This window comes from Myotis davidii, unplaced genomic scaffold (assembly GCF_000327345.1).
Source record: "Myotis davidii unplaced genomic scaffold, ASM32734v1 scaffold150, whole genome shotgun sequence".
Lineage (NCBI taxonomy): Eukaryota > Metazoa > Chordata > Mammalia > Chiroptera > Vespertilionidae > Myotis > Myotis davidii.
Genome location: NW_006283437.1, coordinates 318856 through 338183, shown reverse-complemented (window position 1 = coordinate 338183; position 19328 = coordinate 318856). Strand labels below are relative to the sequence as shown.

Sequence of the window (19328 nt, the reverse complement as noted above, 5' to 3'; positions counted from 1 at the left end):
GGAACTTTCTAGTAAACACTGTGTCCTAACCCCCTGCCTGCTGAAATGTGAGAACCACTGATCTAGAAACAGCTCCTGGAGCAAACTCCACCAAGGTTGCTGGCCTCTCAAACAACATACCTACTATGTGCCAGGCACTGCACAGCACCCGAGCTCAGAGCCCCCCCTCAGTGTGAGAGCAATCTAATTGTGAAGAAAGTACAGGACACACATGTGAACATATACCAGCAACGAACAAGACAAGACACGTTTGCTGCATCAGGGCAGAAAGACGGCAGACAAGGGCACAGGCGTGGTCTCTATGGGGCCAGGCGGGCCCCGCCCCGTCGGTGCTCAATGAGGGAGGGAGCACAGGGTCTCCCAAAAGGCCGCAGCTGCCCTCAGAGCCATCCCATGCTGCACACAACAAGCAGACCCTGGGTCACCAGACCTTCTGAACTTCCAAGGGAAGCCAGGATTGGGATTGGTAAGGAAAGAGTCTGGTTTTAAATGATGAAGTAGTTTAAAAATGTTTAACAAGATATGGCAGTTTGCAACTTCTGGTGTAGAGCATACAATGAGAGCAATTCCGAGACAGGCTCGCTGCTGGATTCTGCTGTGGGAGAAGGTGTCTTGACGAAGAGCTTGGGGCTTAGAAGACAAACAAGAAGTAAACGAACCGGGAAGATGGACGGAGGAAAGACCAGGAGCTTGGGAATTCACATATCACCCCACAGCAGGCCCTGCAGAGGGAAATGGGCAGAACCGACCGCGGAGCGAGCAGGGAAGGAGGAGCTGCTCCCACAGTTGAAGCAGGGCCTGCAGAAGACAGCTGGTGAGAGGGAGCCGCAAGCGAGAGTGGAGGTGGTCAGAATCGGGGGTGCAAGGGGAAAGAGATGAGGGAGGGCTGGAGGGGGGAGAGAAGAACTCAAGAGCAAGGACCAGGCCCTGGAAAAGGGGGTGGGGGCAGAAATGGAGAAAATATAGCCCTAAGAGTAAAAGAAAGCAATTGAGTGAAATGAGGGAAAACTTGAACAAGGAAGAAATGGCCCAAGTCACATCAAGCGCCAGGACATGAGGTCACTGCTCCTTCGGAATTAGCGTTTTCTGTGTTTTTTAAAAATATATTCTTACTGATTTCAGAGAGGAAGGGAGAGGGAAATAGAAACATCAATGATGAGAAAGAATCATTGATTGGCTGCCTCCTGCATGCTGCCTACTGGGGATCGAACCCACAACTGGGCATGTGCCCTTGACCGGAATCAAACCCAGGACACTTCAGTCCACAGGCCAACGCTCTATCCACTGAGCCAAACCAGTCAGGGCTATTGTTGTTTTTTTAACTAGCAGAGTGATTAGGAGCAGAAACCAGCCTGCAGTGTTCGGGAGTGGGAAGGAGGTAAGAAGATGCAGTGGCAGGTGGAGATGAGTCATTCACTCCAAGATCCCACCAGTAGAGGAAGGAGAAGGTTGAAGGGGACACTAACCAAAGGCCAGCTGAGTGTGAGATCGGGGCACACAGGGGCATGGGGCAGTGGAGTCGAGTTTTCCCTACCTGAGGATACTCTGAGTCTTTCTGAAAACAGAGAAGAAGAAAAAGGAAGAGGGAGACAGGCTAAGATGAGAGGCAGATAGGACAGGCAGAGGTGGAAGAGGCTGAATCAGGCTGAGGTGGAGGCAACCTCAGGGAGAGAAAAGATCACATTCCCGTCACCAGCTGTGCCCCCACCAGCGTCCCTTACTCCACCTCACCCTGCCCCTCCCCACTCTTCCTCCCATGACTTTCTGACATACTTCTCTAGGGAAAATAGGCTTGGGGGAAAAATAGAATGAAAGGAAAAAAAAGAAAGGACTGCTAAATAAATCTTTTCTTTGTGTGCTTGTTAATCAACTCTTCCAACAAGATGTTTGCTACTTGGTCCTCTGCAGCCCTGCACGCAGTAGGCGTCCCATGAACACACGCTCTCTGTGCTCTGCCCGTGCTGTGCGAGGCTGAATGCTCGCCGCAGCTTCTTTGCTCTGACTGTGGCTCCCGCCCATCAGGCGGGAACTAGGAAACGGGATCCCAGAAGAGCCAGGGCAGCTCGTCCTGTGGAGAAGGGTCGGCCAAGCAGTCACACGCACCGAGATGGCTAAAGGTCGGACTCGGCGGTCATCAGGACGCAGAACTGCCCAATTCCTGTCTAGAAACTTGCAGCCACAAAGCCCAACCTGCTGGGCCCCCTACCATTGAGTGAAGTAGAACTCTTGAGGGTGAGTGTGTGCACACCTGCAGCACACACCCTACCCGCACACTTGCTCACTCTTTCACCATCACAGTGACCACACCCAGCACCTGGCTTCCTCCTCTCCGCTCCAGACACTGGTTGTGCAGGGAGAACCTAAGCTCCAAACGTCAGGTCAAACAGTAGAGTAGGACCAGGCGCTGCACTTCTGCCTCAGCCATGTCCTCTCATCTCTGCTAGCAAGTGCTGATGGCAAGTCAGAGAGAATTAGAACCAAAAGCTTCATGTTCAGTATATCAACCAAACTAAACATCCACTCATCACGGTGGGTAGAAGCTGCCATATGCTTGAAAGGGTGGGCAAAGAACCCGTGCTGACGAGCACAAGGGCCCGTGTCCAGACACGGAGGAGGGCTGAACGGCGTGGCCGCCGTCTTACCGCTCAGTCATCAAAAAAGTGCCCGATGATGGAGCACCACGGACTGGCTTCTAGAATTCCCTTTGCAAATTCCAAACCATTTTCCCTAGGATGTATGCTCATGGAGTCACAGGGTCAGAATCAAGCCCATGGGACTGATCACTGAACTGGGACAAGGTCGTCAGGGGCTAGAATGTGTCAAGCCTAGATAGAAGAGAAAACCACCAGGAACTCCCCCTCCCCCAAAGAGTCCAGTTCTCCTTTCAACTGAAGATCCCAGAAGACGTTTACATGTCCCATTAGCATGTTAATTGGGGTTAGGAGAAATTAGAGAATGCAGCCCGGAAAGACGAAACTGTGCTGGGCACTGGGAGCTCCGGGCCAGGCTGCACCCACAGGAAAGGCATGCAGAGGGCTGGGGCAGGGCAGAGGAGAGGCGCAGAGGAGGCAGCAGCCAGCACGCAGGTTACGTTACCTTGATGGGCTTGCATTTCGGGAAGGGCCTTTTCTAAGACTGCTAATGCTTTTCTATGGTAATCTGCTTGGGCTTCTAATAACTGAGAACAGACCCACATTCAAAAACAAAAGTCATGTTAGCAATGGATGGACACACACACAATGGCTGAGCAAAACTAAAAATAAAATCTTTTGCAAAAAAACCCAAAATGACTCCGTTTTTACACACTACCATTCTGTCAAGGCCAAGGGCTTACCGTGACAAAGAACTTGCTGTATTCCCCCTCTTTGGCCATGAAGCTGTACATATCTGCTGCCAGCTGGTCCTGGTGAGAGAAGACACGTTACTGAGAAACAGCTGTAGGAAATGGCACCTAGAATTAACCTCTGGGAGCTCCTCTCGCAAAACAGGATGGAAACAGCGCAGACGGAGCGTCCATCAGGTGATGGACAACCAGATGTGGAGACAAAGAAAACAAACGAGGAAACTTATGAGGGATGCACATGGAAACACCTCCACAGCATGTAGTTAATACACTGTTAAGAAGTGAAGAACAGAGCCCTACTTATGGTATGTTATTACTCGGTAAAAAGAAAAAAATGTTATATATTTTTTTGCCATAATTATATAAAAACTAGAGGCCTGGTGCATGAATTCATGCATGGGTGGGGTCCAGCCGGCCCACCTGATTGGCCGATCAGGACAGGCCGGGGTCAGGGGACGAGGTAGGGAGGTTGGCTGGCCGGCCGGCCTTGGCCCCTAGTCAAACTCCAGGTCGAGGGGACAATTTGCATATTAGTCTTTTATTATATAGCATATCTCTAGAAGAAAAACGAAAATCAGTAGCAGTGGTTACCTGTTGGAGGTGGTGAAAATTAGGCAGGAGGAGGAAAAGGGTGGAAGAAAAACTTTAATATACATTATTTTATATTTTGATATTTTTTAATTAATGTAAATGATTTACACAAAAATTAAACAGGCCTGTCTGGTGTGGCTCAGTGGTTGAACGTCGGCCTATGAACCAGGAGGTCATGGGTTTGATTCCTGGTCAGGGCACATGCTTGGGTTGCAAACTCAATCCCCAGTGGGGAGTGCGCAGGAGGTTGCTGATCAATGATTCTCTCTCATTGATATTTCTACCTCTCTCCCTCTCCCTTCTTCTCTGTCTAAAATCAATTAAAAAAGTTTTAAAAAATAAATAAAAGTTAAACAGTTTTTAAAAAAGTGATAGATTAGACAATTGGATATATATATATATATATATATATATAGACAATTTTCATATATATATGCACATCAGAATTTCATATATATTTAATGTACTACTTTCTATTTTTAGCATCAAGGTGCATAAAATTCACATGAAGGCTCCTTGTTTATTAAAAAAAAATCTGAAAATGCTAGTTAGGAGTAATAGACAACTAGGAATTTAACAAAGTAAATTCATGGATCTCCACCAGACCCGTCCCCACCCGCCCCCAAAGAATTTAAACCCCAAAAAACACACACAAAAAAAAACAAAAAAGAAAAAGAGAAAGAGTAAGGAGAGGAAGGGAGGGAGAGAGGGAGAGAAAAGGAAGGAGGAAGGGAAGATGGATAGATGGAGGGAGGAAAACCCTGACATGCACAGAGCTGAGTGGGAATGACTTGGTGAGAGTCTGTGCTAATTATGGTAGCCAAGGTGTTTGAGTCCAGCAGTCATGTGGGACCAGAGGACAGAAAATGAATTCTTGGGCCTGGTGAGGTGAGGAAGTAACTGAGACAGGTGCATGCATGTCACCCATAAAGATAACATTTCTGAAACGGTATTCTCAAGAGCGGATTAGGAAAACTCGCTAAGCAGGCACAGACATCATAGACGATACCTGTTTGGGATTGGGCTCTGGGTCCTGAGCAAAGCGGGAGGAGGAAGTCTTTCCACAGGAGGAAGTCTTTCCGGACTTGCCCGCCTGGTCCCCCGGTATTGCAAAATTATCTTGTGTATTTTTGTTCATTTGTTGTGCGGCTCCTCTTTCAGATACCGAACCCTACTGCACGCGGGTCATGGAAGGAATCACTCAGCAGGTCTGGAACAGTAAAACATCTCCCTGAGATCTCATAAACATAGACCTGCTTTCATGAGGGTCCAGGAATCTTCCAACTAAGAAAGTTGAGTTAAAAATGGCCCATAGTAGTAATAAATGCTCTGCGAATCCCCGGGAGCCCCACAGATAAAGTAAGTCCCTCTTAAAATGAGCTTACAATACAAAATCGCAAACACAGGAGCAAACAATCCACCATAGAGCACAAGCGCACCACTCTCCCAGAGAACTTCTGAAAACAGAATTGCCAGACTGTTAAAATAAGCACACATAAAATAAGTACTGAAGAAGACTGCAGTATAAAAAAGGCAGGCTTGAAGAATGAGAACTTTAGAAGAGAAAAATATACTCAATGAAATTTAAAATTCAATGTGAATTCATTAAACAGCAATTCAAACACAACTAACAAGTCAGTGACACAGAAGAGATCTCAGGGAATTACCCAGAAGTTAGCATAAAGAGAGAAAGAGAATAGTTTCATAGATTGTCACCCCTGAAATGACAAGCCATGGTGTGGAAGTTTAGAGAAGAGACATCAGCCATAGTGTACCAGTTAGGACTCCCCAAACATCTAACCAAATTTTGTGTAAGAAGTAGCTAACAGCCAAGACCTAGGTTACATCAGATACAGTGAAACTGCTGCGCGGATGACACTGGTATTCTCAACAGGAGTCAGTGTATGAGGCTACTTTATCAAAGGACTGCTCTGAATATCAACTCTTTACATGCAAGGCCATGCCATGACTTTGGGAGTTTAATTCTTATCCACTATATTATTTTAAACAAGTCGTTTTACTACAGTTAACTGATCAAGGTTTGCTATGTTATCACTGGACCCAAATTAGCTGAAATATAACAGACTTAACCTTATCCAGTAGAATAAAGAGGCCATTTTTGGAAAAAGTTGAATAATAGGAGGAGGAAAGGTCCAAGTCGATCATCTTACAAGTCATCCTAAAGACCTATTTCTTTACCACCTCAAATAACATGTGGAATAAACATTTATTTTCATGGATAAATGCAGAGAATGAGGTCACTTAACCATCTGATCTGAAATTTAATTTATGACATACAAAGTTCTGCTTCTCCCTAATTATAAACCAACTGTCCTAGCAACACTTAAAAAATAATCCTTCCCTTCCCTACGGACATACAATGATGCCTTTACTATAAATTTAATCTTTAAATATGATCACATTCGTTCTAGAAAATCCAATCTATTGTGCATTGTCTAAATTGCTGTAACTTTATGTTTTGCTCTCCTTTTTCTTCACATATTCCTTTTTTTATATATATATTTTATCGATTTTTTTACAGAGAGGAAGGGAGAGGGATAGAGAGTTAGAAACATCGATGAGAGAGAAACATCGATCAGCTGCCTCCTGCAAACTCCTCCCGACTGGGGTTTGTATCCACAACCAAGGTACATGCCCTTGACCGGAATCGAACCCGGGACCCTTCAGTCCGCAGGCCGACGCTCTATCCACTGAGCCAAACCAGTCAGGGGACATATTCCTTTTTTTAAAAAAATATATTTTTATTGCTTTCAGAGGAAGGGAGAGGAGATAGAGATAGAAACATCAATGATGGGAATCACTAATCGGCTGTCTCCTGCACGCCCCCCACTGGGGATTGAGCCCGCAACCCGGGCATGTGCCCTGACCAGGAATCAGAGTGACCACCTGATTCAGAGATCGATGCTTACCACCAAACCACACCAGTTGGACACCTATTCTTTATTTTAAATAAGCTTAGGCATTTTTGCCAAGTTTTAAAAAAGGTATTACTTGACTTTTTTAAAGTAATATTTTATTCTGGTTATAAAGGAAGGTAGAGTTTTAAAAAATAAAGAAAAAATTAAAACCACCTTTAATGTTATTTAAAGTATTTTGATAGAAATTATGTAAAATATTAAATAATTTGCAACATATGACCTTTCATCCACCATTTGCAAAAACCAAAAGATTGATGCAAACACATGTTCTCACACCTTGCACTGTTCTACTTTATTCCCGGCTTCGTCCATCTCTTCCTTCAGGGTGTCTATTTTTGATGGAAGCCCCTGAAAGTTGGTTCCTGAAGATTTGTGAGCCTGGTTCCACCTGCAAAGCACGAGGGTAGTCAGTACCTGAGAACCAGCTTACATACTCAGTCTCAGGGACGTCAGGGAGACAGGCTCCTTCCCTAAAACGGACTCTACCTGGGATAGGTGCCAGTACCTAGGACGCCAGCTTCTCTTAAGTTTACCCGCTAGGAATGGAAGAAGGCAAAAGAGCTTCCGCCACGCAGGAACTACAGTGCTGGGAGTAGCTGTCTGCTCCCGGCAGGACTGACCACATCTTGTCTCACACAGGCCCCACCACTGAACCTCAGACCACAAAACCCCTTTGCTAGTTTCTAGTCATGGAATTCTTGCCATGAAATACCCCTGCCCCCCTGCCTTGATCTGGAATGTTCCCTGTACCATTGATAATGCGATGCACTTGCATTTCTTGAGACCTCTTCCTACTACCATCCTGGGCTGTGATTACTTGCAGCAAGTAAAAGCCAGAACCCCAGTCATGCAGTGCTGTACCTGCCAAGCCGTAGCAATGGAAGCACTTTAAGAACTGAAAACACTTACAAGGAATATTCTGAAGACAAATCTACAGCAAATCTCAAATGTAACGCGGAATATTTATGTTCCTTTTATAGTAAGTAAAAATGACAAACAAAAAAACAGCATTGTGCTACAGCAATATGGGGTTCAGGGAGCGGGGTGATAACTGAGGACATGTGATGGAGTGGTGGTTCTCCCCGCCTCCCAAGCAAACAGCAATCAGTGGTGCACATGATAGCCAACGGCAGCTCAGGAGCGAGGAAGGGAGCAGTTACAGCTTGCTAAGCTGCGGGGAAAGCACCTGACATGAAGAAACTCAGTCAAGGACAGCTATGTCGCCATGTCTGCCAGACAGGACTGCAGTGAGAGGTAAGAGCTAACAAGCAGGTGTAGCAAAGCCAAGTGGTTTTGTAAATAAAGTTTTATTGGAACACAGCCATGCTCATTCATGTACGATTGTCCAGGGCTGCCTCTATGCTACACCAGCAGAGCTGAGCAGTTGCAACAGGAACCATCTGAGTTGCAGAGACGAAAACATTTACTACCTGGCCCTTCACAGAGGTTTGCCAACCCGTGTGAGAAAAGGCCTGGTGTGGTGGCTGCCTTCCTACCCCCGCTCAGGCCCAGGGAGAAACCCAGGGAGGTCACTGATACAAGCGTGCTCAAGAACGGCACTGCGGCTGCGGCCAGGCCATGAAGCAGGAGACTGGTCATACGACACCAGCCCACAAGCGAGCAGGCCTTGGGGGTCACTTAGTTTTCCACCAGTGCCTCCCTCCGGAGCACGGCGTTTGACTGTGAAGGTGATCATAACCACACAGGGGCTTTGACACACTGGGCCCTTCAGGAGCTGCTGAAATCACAGATCTAATTATTCCCACACTCTGCTTTGCCAAGAGCAATGCTCCTGGCACTGCCTGCCACTTTAAGACACTCAAGTCTCTTTTTTCTTTCTTGTCCCTTTTCATTACTGGTGCACTAAGACCAGGCTGGTCTAACACCATCCCTCCTGCCACGGCTGGGAGAATGAGGCCTAACTAAAGGCCGGTGTAAGCATGTCAGGTGGGTGAACCTGCAACAACTTTCAACTGTCCATACAGCATTCTGTCACCCACACTGGGGAAGGTGGCTGGGAGGTGGCATGATGCCACCTTACTGGTTGCTCTTCTAGCTTTCCTTACCTGGCTCTGACTGAGTCCCAGTCTAACACCAACTTGGCAAGCTGTTTCCTCTGTTTTTGGATGTTGGGAATCTCCACCTAGAAAAAAACATACCTCACACCAATTGGGATGAGCTTTGGGTTTCTGGTTTAACATTTAAAAGTGCAGTATTTATTTACAAACTAGAGGCCCAGTGCACGAAATTCATGCACGAGTAGGGACCCTAGGCCTGGCCAGAGATCAGGGCCGGCCGGGGCCTCCCTTCCCTGGCTGCTGCCCCCTGGTGGTCAGCACATGTCATAGCGAGCAATAGAACTCCCGGTTTCTCTTTGCCAAAGGATTATTAACCATCAATTCACTCCCTGAATTTCCAAAAAGAAGTGCATGTCAAAGGCACTGATTATTGTTAAAGTTGCAGACACAAGAGAACTACTTGCTGCCCAGCCCGCACCAAAGCACCCACCTCTGCTATGCCACACAGCGGGTCCACAATCTCCTTCTCAACAAAGACCTCGTGCTGAGAGAGTTCGAGAGCCAGCTGATTCTCAGCATCTCCACACGTCTCCAGCATCCTCCTACGAAACAAGATGCGCCAAGAACAAACTCGTGTTCACTGAATCAGGCACCTAGTTAGCACAGCCAGTTCTGCCCTCCATATGACGGGAACACACGATGGCTGCCATGGACACCCCCCACCCATCCACTTGTGTTGACCCACCGAGCCCCTGGCTCTTTCTCAAAGCAGTGCCGCTTACCCCAGGAGAGAGTCCTCTAGCTGTGTCGATGCCTCTTGCATGTTCTGAGCGAGAGCCGTCAGAGGGAGCTTTTTCTGGAAGGCAAAAGACAGTGCGTTTTTCCTTAGCATTGATGCCCACTCTAGGTTACCTGCTTCAGATCATTCACTTGTTTCTCCTCCAGACAAACTACACAGGTAGGAGACAGCCTGGCTCTGGTCTCAAAGGTATGAGTGGTGTGGCAAGCTCAGCATCAGTTTCCCGTGCCTGGACTATAGGGATGAGAATGGGGCGAGGGCCCAGGGCTGAGGCGGCCCTAAGGAGGGATTCAACACCAAGTACTCAGCACGCGTTCAGTCCTCAGTAATGATAGCAGCCATGTTGCTGTTGTTGTACTATTATTAATTGATCAAGTACACACTATGTCCCAGGCACTAGACATAGAGTTACTTTGATTATCACAACAAATAAATGCAGTAAGGTGCTCAATTTCAAAAACTTTTGCTAGAACAAGCATTCTTAAACTGACTGTTAATTTGGCTGTAATAATAAAGATTTAGCTTTAGTTACATGGCTAAAACTATCTAGCCAAATTTCCAAATAAACTTTTTTTAGATTTTAAGCACAAAGCCTCCTCTTTTCTTATCGGATTTATTTTTCAGCTGAAAACGGACATAAGAATCATCTGATTAATGTTCTAATTGCACAGCCAAGGAGGCAGGCGGCGGGGAGTGAGATGGAACGGCCAGGCACCTGGGTGAGGGATGGCAGAGCCACACCCAGTGCCTGCGGCCTGCGTCCCGGGTTTGGATTCCCACCACTGGCTGGTAGCTTATCTCAGAACACGAGTAAGAGAGGAGGGGAAGGTAACCAGTGGGGCGGCTACACCACTGTAACCTGCTCACAGAAGGTGCTGCCCCGTCGCAGTGCTCCACGTCACTCTGCCTTCCACTAGAAAGGGCACGCACAGCAGACCAGGCCCCTCACTAGGGCACTGCGGCTTGACCTCGGCATGTCACTCTCTTTCCTGCCTTCACAGGGCTGCACCCGACACACTCACACCGTATTTGCTTGTATTATACAGAGTCTCTCAGGGAGGCTGTATAAGGAATACTGGTAGCTCTAGAGAGGAAATGGTACTAGGAAAACAGGCTGGGAAGGTCTCACTGTATCTTCTTGGGTATATTCTAGATTTTGACCATGTAAATGGATAGCCTGTTGAAATGTAAAAGTCACCACAAGTACGTTTATCCCTCTGCCTTCCTCCCAAGTTATTTTCAAACAAGTAGTAGGCTTCGCCTGCCCTACTGCTGTCTTCACACTTCTAGACCAGGAAGACCCCTGAAAACGGGGAGCCTGCTTTATCTCAACTGAGGAAAAGCTGCACATTTCAGTCCTGCTGCCTCCCAAGGGCATTTCACACAGGTAACCGTGATGATCAAGAGAAACACATGTGGCGCAGCCCCGGAGCTCTCGGGCCTTTGGGGAGGTCATAAAGAGGAGTCTGTTGAGCATCACCCTAGCTCTCAGTGCCAACAGCCTGTGGCTCCCCAGCCAACCCCAAAGCCACAACAACCCTGTTTCCTGATGTGCAAGCATTAGGACATTCTGCTTATTTGACACGTGAGCTCATTGATGAAGATGCGGTCCACCAACATCTAACTCCTCCATGGAGAGGTGAGGCCTAGGGCTTCAGTGAAAAAGCCTCAAGTCGTATCTATAAAAGGCATGCCAACTGCACAAAGAGAAGCAATTCCAGATCGATACGACCCACAATATAAGCTCTGCCGTGTCAATGGCTCGGGCTGAGGCCACTGCCCTGTCTCCCCTCAATTCTTTCCTGTTCACATGAGTTACTGGTGGGGCTTGTGGGATTTCCTCCTGTCTCTCCTAGAGCCCTAGAGACTGCTGTGACTTTCTCCCTATTATATGACCTCTTCTGGTCACCCCTCTTCTATCATTTCCATGGTGACTCCTCTTCCCACATGCGGAGTGAAGACTTCCTCAGAGGCCAGTCTTGGGCACTTTTGTTTGAGATTGGGAAAGGAAGCTTAAAGCATTATGTTTTAAAAATGAGGGCTAGGCACCCTTGCTCCTGCTCCCTGGAATATGCCCATCACCTGCCATTCATTTCCCTTCTGTAAAGCCAGGATACCACCTCCTCCAGGAAGCCCACCTGACTACCCCTCTCCTCCTCTGGTGCCCATTCTTGGGCCTCCCATAATACCCTGTGCATATTTTATTTAGCATGTTGCTTTATAGTCATCCATTTGTGTGTATCTCCCCAAATAGGTTGTGGGCACCTTCAGGGTGGAGATGGCTTGTTACTCATCCAGCATTTGCACGTGGTATGTCTTGTCCCTTCTGTGTCTGCTTTGAGGCACAGCTCTGCTGTCACATATACTCATTAGACACAAATAAACATTTATCAAACACCGAACTGTGTGGACAATGCATACAGCATGAAGGAAAGGAAACAGAGACAATGGGACTGATAAGGGGAAATTCAATTTGATTAGCAAGGGCGTAAGTCATGCTAAAAGCTTAGTCCTTAACCCGCAAAGGCAGCATGTCCCTGGCAGGCGCTGCTGACACTGGGGCACCTTCAAGTGTAGAACTATCCCTTCAGACACCGCAGATGTTGGGCGCTTTGGTTGCCTACCCTCCAAATGCCGGTAGTGTACCTCAGTCCCTATGGCAACCAGAAATGTTTCTACACATTTCCAAATATCCCAGGAGTGTAGTCTGGACCCTGTGGAGAACAACTAAATGAAGTGTTTTTTTGTTGTTTGTTTTTTTTGGTTTCTTTGTTTTAAGGCAGGAGGATGACAGGGTTAATCTGTATTTCAGGAAAACAACTCTGGTGACCAGGTTGAAGACAGTCTGGAAAAGGGGGTGATCAGGGCAGGCAATGCCACTCCGGAGGCGCCTGTGGCAGTCCAGGTCTCACCTGGGAGCCAAGTGGAGGAGTGGGAGAGGGGAGGGGAGGAAGTCAAACAACACTCATAGAGAATCACAAGATATGCTCACTGAGCCGCTCCAGGACACTGGGGGCAAACTGAAAGGGCGTAAGATAACCCCGCAGTTTCTAGCTTGCGGAACCGGGGCTAGAATTTGAGTCAGCACAGAACTGGTTTTGCATGCCAGAACAGACAGCAAGGGGAGGGAGCTTTCTACTTGGTTGAAAATGGATTAGAAGTCCCTGTATACAGACATCAGTTAGAAGCCATGAGACTAGAGAAAGTGGTCCAAAGCACGTGACTGTGAGACTGAGAAGGACAGACCTCAGGAAACAGTATTAAAGGGGCAAACAGAGCAGAAGTCATGGCAAGAGAAGGAGTGGCAGGGGCTGATTCTGAAGAACGAGACCTGCGCAGGCACTCCCGGGATTGCAGGTGTTTGCAAACTTCCACTCCGTGACATGCACACTGCAAAGTGCTTGGTGCTATGCACGCGAGGAATGACCCACTTGTCAAAATGCCCATAAAAGCCTGTAGGGAATGTAAAAGAAAGCGGCACAGGTCACCTGCGTTCCAGCTCTTCCTTTTGAGACACCGGGTGACAAACAAAACAACAGCAAAAAGAAGGTTTCTCACCCCATTAAGACAACCACTGGAAGCCCTGGCCAATTTGGCTCAGTTGGCTGGACATTGTTTGGTGCACTGAGAGGTTGCCAGTTTGATTCCCAGTCAGGGCACAAGCCTGGGTTGTGAGCTCGATCCCCAATAGAGGGTGTGCAGAAGGCAGCCAATTGATGTTTCTCTCGCTCTCTCTCTCTCAAATCAATAAAAAAACGTATTTTTTTAAAAAAGACAACTACAGTAAAGAGATGCTTTCTACTCCAGGTGGACACACACAGGAGAGCGAACCCAGGGAAGCAGCGGACAGCCAACCTGCAACTAGGAGGGGTGTCCACTAGGGGTCAAGCGGACACTGAAGGGAGAAATGAGAGAAGGAAAGACACAGGGCTTGTGGCTTCATCACTGAAATGCTAGCTCGGAAGCCAATAAACTACTTTCTAAGTGAATTTCAGACAAGCCTTCAGCTTTTGCCATTAAAGGATTCCTAACTGACAGGTCCATTCTCTAATGCATGACAACTGGCTCCAGTCAAAAGCACTGGAGTGGGCGGGGCTTTCAGCCTCAATGATATCCTAAGCTTAAAAGAATGCTGTGGGCGGGCAGGTATTGTGAGCATGGACATGAGAGAAGGTACAAATCTGCAGGCAAAGCTGCTGATGTTGCCTCGGGAATCCAGCCAGTCAAAGGAGAAAGCCCCTCAAAGAGACAAGAACTGAGAGCGGAGTCGCATCTGCTACTCACGTGTCTCTTGTCGGCGTCCGTGCCATGCTGGCCCTGGAAGCATGCTGCCAGGCGCTTGTGAGAGTGGTGGCACATGGACCGCACTGCATCCAGGCGCCGTTCGATCTGGCAAAACAGAGACAGTGGGCCATGTGCAGGGCTGAAGAACAAACTCAGCCTCTTCCTATGTGGCACCTGCACTAGGCAGGGAAGCACCCTGCAGTCAGATTTGTTGGCTCCTGGTAAAGATGCGAATGGTTCCTGTCCACTGACACTAGTAACTGTGGGACGTGGGGAATTGTCCTGAGTGACAGGATGTGTGGCATCATCTCTGGCCTCTGTGTACTGGATGTCAGTAGTTGTGACAACCCAAACTGTCTCCAGAAAATGTCCAATAGCCCCTCAGAGAGCAAAGTCACCTCGGGGTGAGACCCGCTGACCTCCCTCACTCTGAGGGCTGTAGATCCCCGAGATGCTGGATCTAAACCTGCCACAGAAAGAGCAGTGGCAGTGATGTCACACGCCACAGCACCAGGAATGGGCCAGGTCCACCCTCCAGCGCAGACCAGGCCCACTGCGGGAGGGAGAAGCCGCAGGGCCCTCCGCAGCTCTCCCGCACATGGCAATGTGGCCACCCACACAGCAAGCAGAAGAGACACAGCAAATGTCCAACACTTTAACTGCAGGGTCCGTGTTTTCAAAACTATTCCTTATTGTGCGTGGGTGGGTTTTTGTCTTTGTTTTTGAAATAAGCCTCCAAAGCAGAATGGCAGCCAGCAGTAAGAATCACTGACTTAAGAGACCCCCGCATCATGATTCGCTTCTCAAAATATTACTGCTGGGATATGGCCATTTATGGCAAAGGAGCTGCTTTTTACAGGAAGGAATGCCAAAAATGTGTATTCTGATGACTCACTCAGAATGAACAGGCCCTTAGGGATGCTTTCTATTTTAAAGAAAAATCAACAAATTCAAAGCAGAATACACTTTTGCCCCAAACGTTTTACCCAATGAGGAGGCTCTGTGCCTCTGTCCCTAAGGCCCTCACGCACAGAGCAGCTTTTGTCCAGAGGCAAGCCCGGTGGGTCACCAGGCCCCGGTCTGGCAGGCACGTTTATATTTAGCAGCAGATGCCACATCAGCTTCCCCAAAGCTTACAAATGGCCAGATTTTAAAACACCAGAAAACTAATACACACGCTTCACTTGCCACAAAAGCCTGGGGAAAACCCCCCAAAAAACTCCATTTCATTCTGACTCCCATTTGCACTAGAATGTACAGTCAGCAGGGACAAGGCTGTGGCCTGTTCTGCTCACTCCATATCCCAAGTACCTGGAGCGCATCTGGCACACAAATGGAAGGTGCTCACTTACTATCTGTTGAACGGACACGTATCTATTGAGTCCCTGTGCAGGACATTAGAAAAAGAGCAGCACATACATGGTGGCTCCTGCCTCCTGGGAATCACAGTTGCCACAGGAAACAACATGCAAGCTAAATAAACAGGCAGCCTCTTAAACAGCTCTCACGGAGACCCAAGACAGGATGCAGGGCAGCGATTTTCAACCGGTGTGCCACGGCAAGAATTTTTCAAACATGCAATACCTGAAGTCCTGACCTCTTTTCCCTTAGATCGTCAATGAAAAAAATGACAACAGCCATCCAGTGTGAATGAATCAAAGGTATACCTATTTTTTGTCAGATGGGCAAAAAATGTAATTTTTTTTTTTTGGTGTGCCGCATGATTGTAATTAGTTTATGTGCCATGACATGAAAAAGGCTGAAAATCGCTGATGTAGGGGGACACAGAGCAAGTTAAGAGAAACTTCACACCAGAAACAAAATCATCTCTGGCCTGCAACAGTGGGAACAAACAACACATCACCCTTCAGCAGGGCCATGTGCCGGCCTCCGCGCTCCACCCCATGCTCTCCCAGGGTTAGCTATGAGACGGATACTATCACCCGCCTTTCAGAGAACTGGAACCTGAGGCATGGGGTCGTTAAGTAAATCCCCGAGGCCACAGAGCGAGGCAGGGGCAAACCTGGAGTTCGAATCCAAGTAGCTGGGCACCAGACTCCACACCTTTAAGCACTATTCTCCCTCTCTACACTCAAAAACAACAGAAATCAAAAAACATCTGCAATTATGGCGGACAAGGTTATCTGTGTCAAAGTAAGGAGTTCCTAGAAACTGGCAACCTCTTCAGCCCAGCAGATGTTTGGGCAAAGGGACAAGAACAGATGGCTGCTGCCTGCGTTCCAGGGAAAGGGGCCACTGGCCTCATCTCAGGGCTCCAAGGATTAAGTGAGGTGATGTATGCCACTGAGGTGGGGGTGGGCGGGAGAATACTGACTTTTATGAAAAAGAGTGTGGTTAAAGCTTAACTGGACCAAACAATACTTCTGAATGTCTGAAAATGAGTTAGAAATATATGACAAATAAAACAATGGGAAAATATTAAGACTATAATTCTTTAATAAATCTTTGGGGGGAGGGGGCTTCTAATCCTTAATGAAAATTTCCAGTCCTCCAAAAATAAAAAAAATAAAGAAACGAAACTGTGCTCTTAAAATATTCTACTGCAGACGGCTGTCATAATTAGGACGTTGCGGCCTGATGTGGTAGAAGCAGCATTTTTTTAAAAATTACGCGCCTCCCTGCACAGGGAATCACCAGGGAGCAGGCCTTTGGTCCTCGGGGACGCCTGGAGCAGACGGGCAGATTACAGACATGAGACCAAGGAGGCAGGTGAGGCGGGCTCTGTCCTTCCTGAAGTGTCTGGTGTGGGTGGGATGGAGTAGGGTAGGTGAAGTGATATGTATCAAGGGCCCAGGACCTTCAACCCACCCCTAAAGCTAGGGAAACTTCTTGAGAGATGGAGGGAGTGGACCTGGCTCAGGCCCTGGGCAGCAACACCTCTCCCTACAAAGAGGAAAGAAAGTTTGAGCTAATGACTTGAGGACACCCCCTATTGCCTCATGGTGATTCTGACACATCTAGTCAACTGTCACTGAGACCCTAAGTCCCACAGGGCCCAACTCAACTCAGTGGAGGGGGGGAGGGGGGCAGATTGTAAGAGGGCACAAGGAGTCAAAACTCTAGGCCCTGGCTGGTTTGGCTCAGTGGATAGAGCGTCAGCCTGCGGACTGATGGGTCCTAGTTTCCATTCTGGTCAAGGGCACATGCCTGGGTTGTGGGCTCAGTCCCCAGTGAGGGGCGTGCAGGAGGCAGCCAATCAATGATTCTCTCTCATCACTGATGTTTCTATCTCTCTCTCCCTCTCCCTTCCTCTCTGAAATCAATAAAAAATAAAAAACTCTAGGATGAGCCCTGGCCACATGTGTAGTTCAGTGGTTAGAGTGTCTGACCACACACTGAAGGTCAACAGCACATACCTGGGATGCAGATTCGATCCCCATCCCCAGTGGAGTATGTGTGGGAGGCAACCAATTGATGTATCTCTCTTACATTGCTGTTTCTCTCTCCCCCCACCCTCCTTTCCACTCTCTCTAAAAAAAAAAAAAATCAATGGAAAAAAATATCCTTGCCCTAACCAGTTTGGCTCAGTGGATAGAGTGTCAGCCTGCGAACTGAAGGGTCCCAGGTTCAATTCCAGTCAAGAGCATGTACCTTGGTTGCGGGCACATCCCCAGTAGGGGGTGTGCAGGAGGCAGCTGATCAATGTATCTCTCTAATCGATGTTTCTAACTCTCTATCCCTCTCCCTTCCTCTCTGTAAAAAATCAATAAAATATATTTTTTTAAAAAATATCCTTGGGTGAGGATTAACCAAAAACAAACAAAAAACCTCACACAACTCTAGGTTGAAGACAGTGGGGCCTCTGCTGCAGCTGGCAGGGCCTCTCCCATCAAAGGCCTCAACACAGCAGCAAACTCCAGCCCCCCGACTTGCCCAGCACCTGTGACCAGACCCCCCACCCCCACTCCAACACCTGGCGCTAGAAAGCAGGGCCAGCCCCTGTGAACAACACAGCGTGACCAGTTTCACATCCCCTTTATCACCATGCAACTCAACGGCCGTTCTTTCCTGCTCAAACCATGCTAACCCATGTCATTCTGCTTTAGGCTTAAAAAAACCCCATAAGCTTCAGCTCTCACCTATGGATTTTTTTTTTTGACATGCCTTTAAACAGGACATTTTAAAAATACTTAATTTAGGTACCTGTAGCAGATCTTCACTGAGGACTTCTGTTTTCTCAGCTCTGTGGGGAAAATTAAAGTTCAGAGTTAGAGATCCAGAAATGAAAAGCAACTCAGGACAATTAATAATTATTACCCCAAAATTTAAAACAAAACAGGCAGAAATGAATGTAACAAGCGGAGAAATTCTACCAGTTTTTACATCAGAGGACAACTTAAGCAAAGCCTGTTGTTTTTTTACTACAATCCAAGTGCCATTTGGACTCCTGACTCAAATAGTGATTTAAACCAAGCCACTTAACAAACCTACCAAGTCTCTTGGAAATAAACAGGGACATTTCTAAGAGAAAGGAAAAAGTCTGTTGCAGTCCTCAGCATTGGGGAGTGGCAGAGGAAGGGACAGCAATGAACCCGGAATTCTGACCCTTTGTAAAAGATACATTGCAGAATGGAAGTGCTTATCTTGCCCAGGAACTATTGCAAGAAAAGGAAAAGCCATGAACCCAGAAAATGAATGGAATCCACTAAAATGACCTAAAAACATTGCCGGCCCAGAAGAGTGCCAGCTGCCACCAGTATGGTGGTGCACACCCCCAGCCTACACGTAAAACCGAGATTGCCACAGAGGTCTCCAATACCCGCTGCCACAGCAGTGCCCACTGACTTGGATGGCCACGGGAGTGGCTCCTCACCAGTTTCTGCAGGAAACCGAACTCTGATCTGACTCCAATATCTCCCAGGTCTAGAGGAGCAGGGCCTGCAGCAGGGCAAGGCCCTGGCTCCCGAGGAGGCCAACTCTCAGCTCTCTGAACAGGCCCTGCAAGCAGCAGACCAAACTATGCCAGCCTAGAGCTTACCAGCATGCAGGGCCAGGCGTGCTGAAGTGCCAAACACAGGTAGTCACGCCAGTTAGGAAAGTGGAGGCCAGGGCTCAGCTGGCCTATGAGCTCAAGGAACCAGCCTCAAAAAGAACCCCAGCAGTCAATTAACAAGGACAGACCTGTCATGAGGCCGCCACAGCTTCCCGCCATGCACCTGCGCCCCATAGCCTCTCCCTGTCTCTAGCAAAGCACCTCCAGGGACTGTGGGACTTGGACAGGGTCTTCTCTGGCCGACACCCAGGGACCTGAGCTGGGCCCTGCACACTTTGGCAGAACCGCTGCACCTCTGCCCTCTGCGAGGGTAAGTGTACACACAGGAAACTCCCAACTC

At 47.9% G+C, this 19328-nt stretch overlaps 1 protein-coding gene across 1 annotated transcript in view; it reads right to left on the bottom strand.

Annotated features, from left to right (window-relative positions):
• The window catches only part of ARHGAP17 (Rho GTPase activating protein 17), a 46353-nt gene extending 28177 nt beyond the window's left edge, over window positions 1–18176 (bottom strand). Inside the window, 8 exon segments of the mRNA XM_015563973.1 lie at window positions 3097–3178; window positions 3335–3403; window positions 7150–7261; window positions 8940–9016; window positions 9382–9493; window positions 9674–9747; window positions 13975–14079; window positions 18139–18176. Of these exon segments, the coding sequence (XP_015419459.1) occupies window positions 3097–3178; window positions 3335–3403; window positions 7150–7261; window positions 8940–9016; window positions 9382–9493; window positions 9674–9747; window positions 13975–14049 (601 nt within the window). The 5' untranslated portion in view covers window positions 14050–14079; window positions 18139–18176.
• Window positions 18177–19328: the final 1152 nt, after the last annotated feature.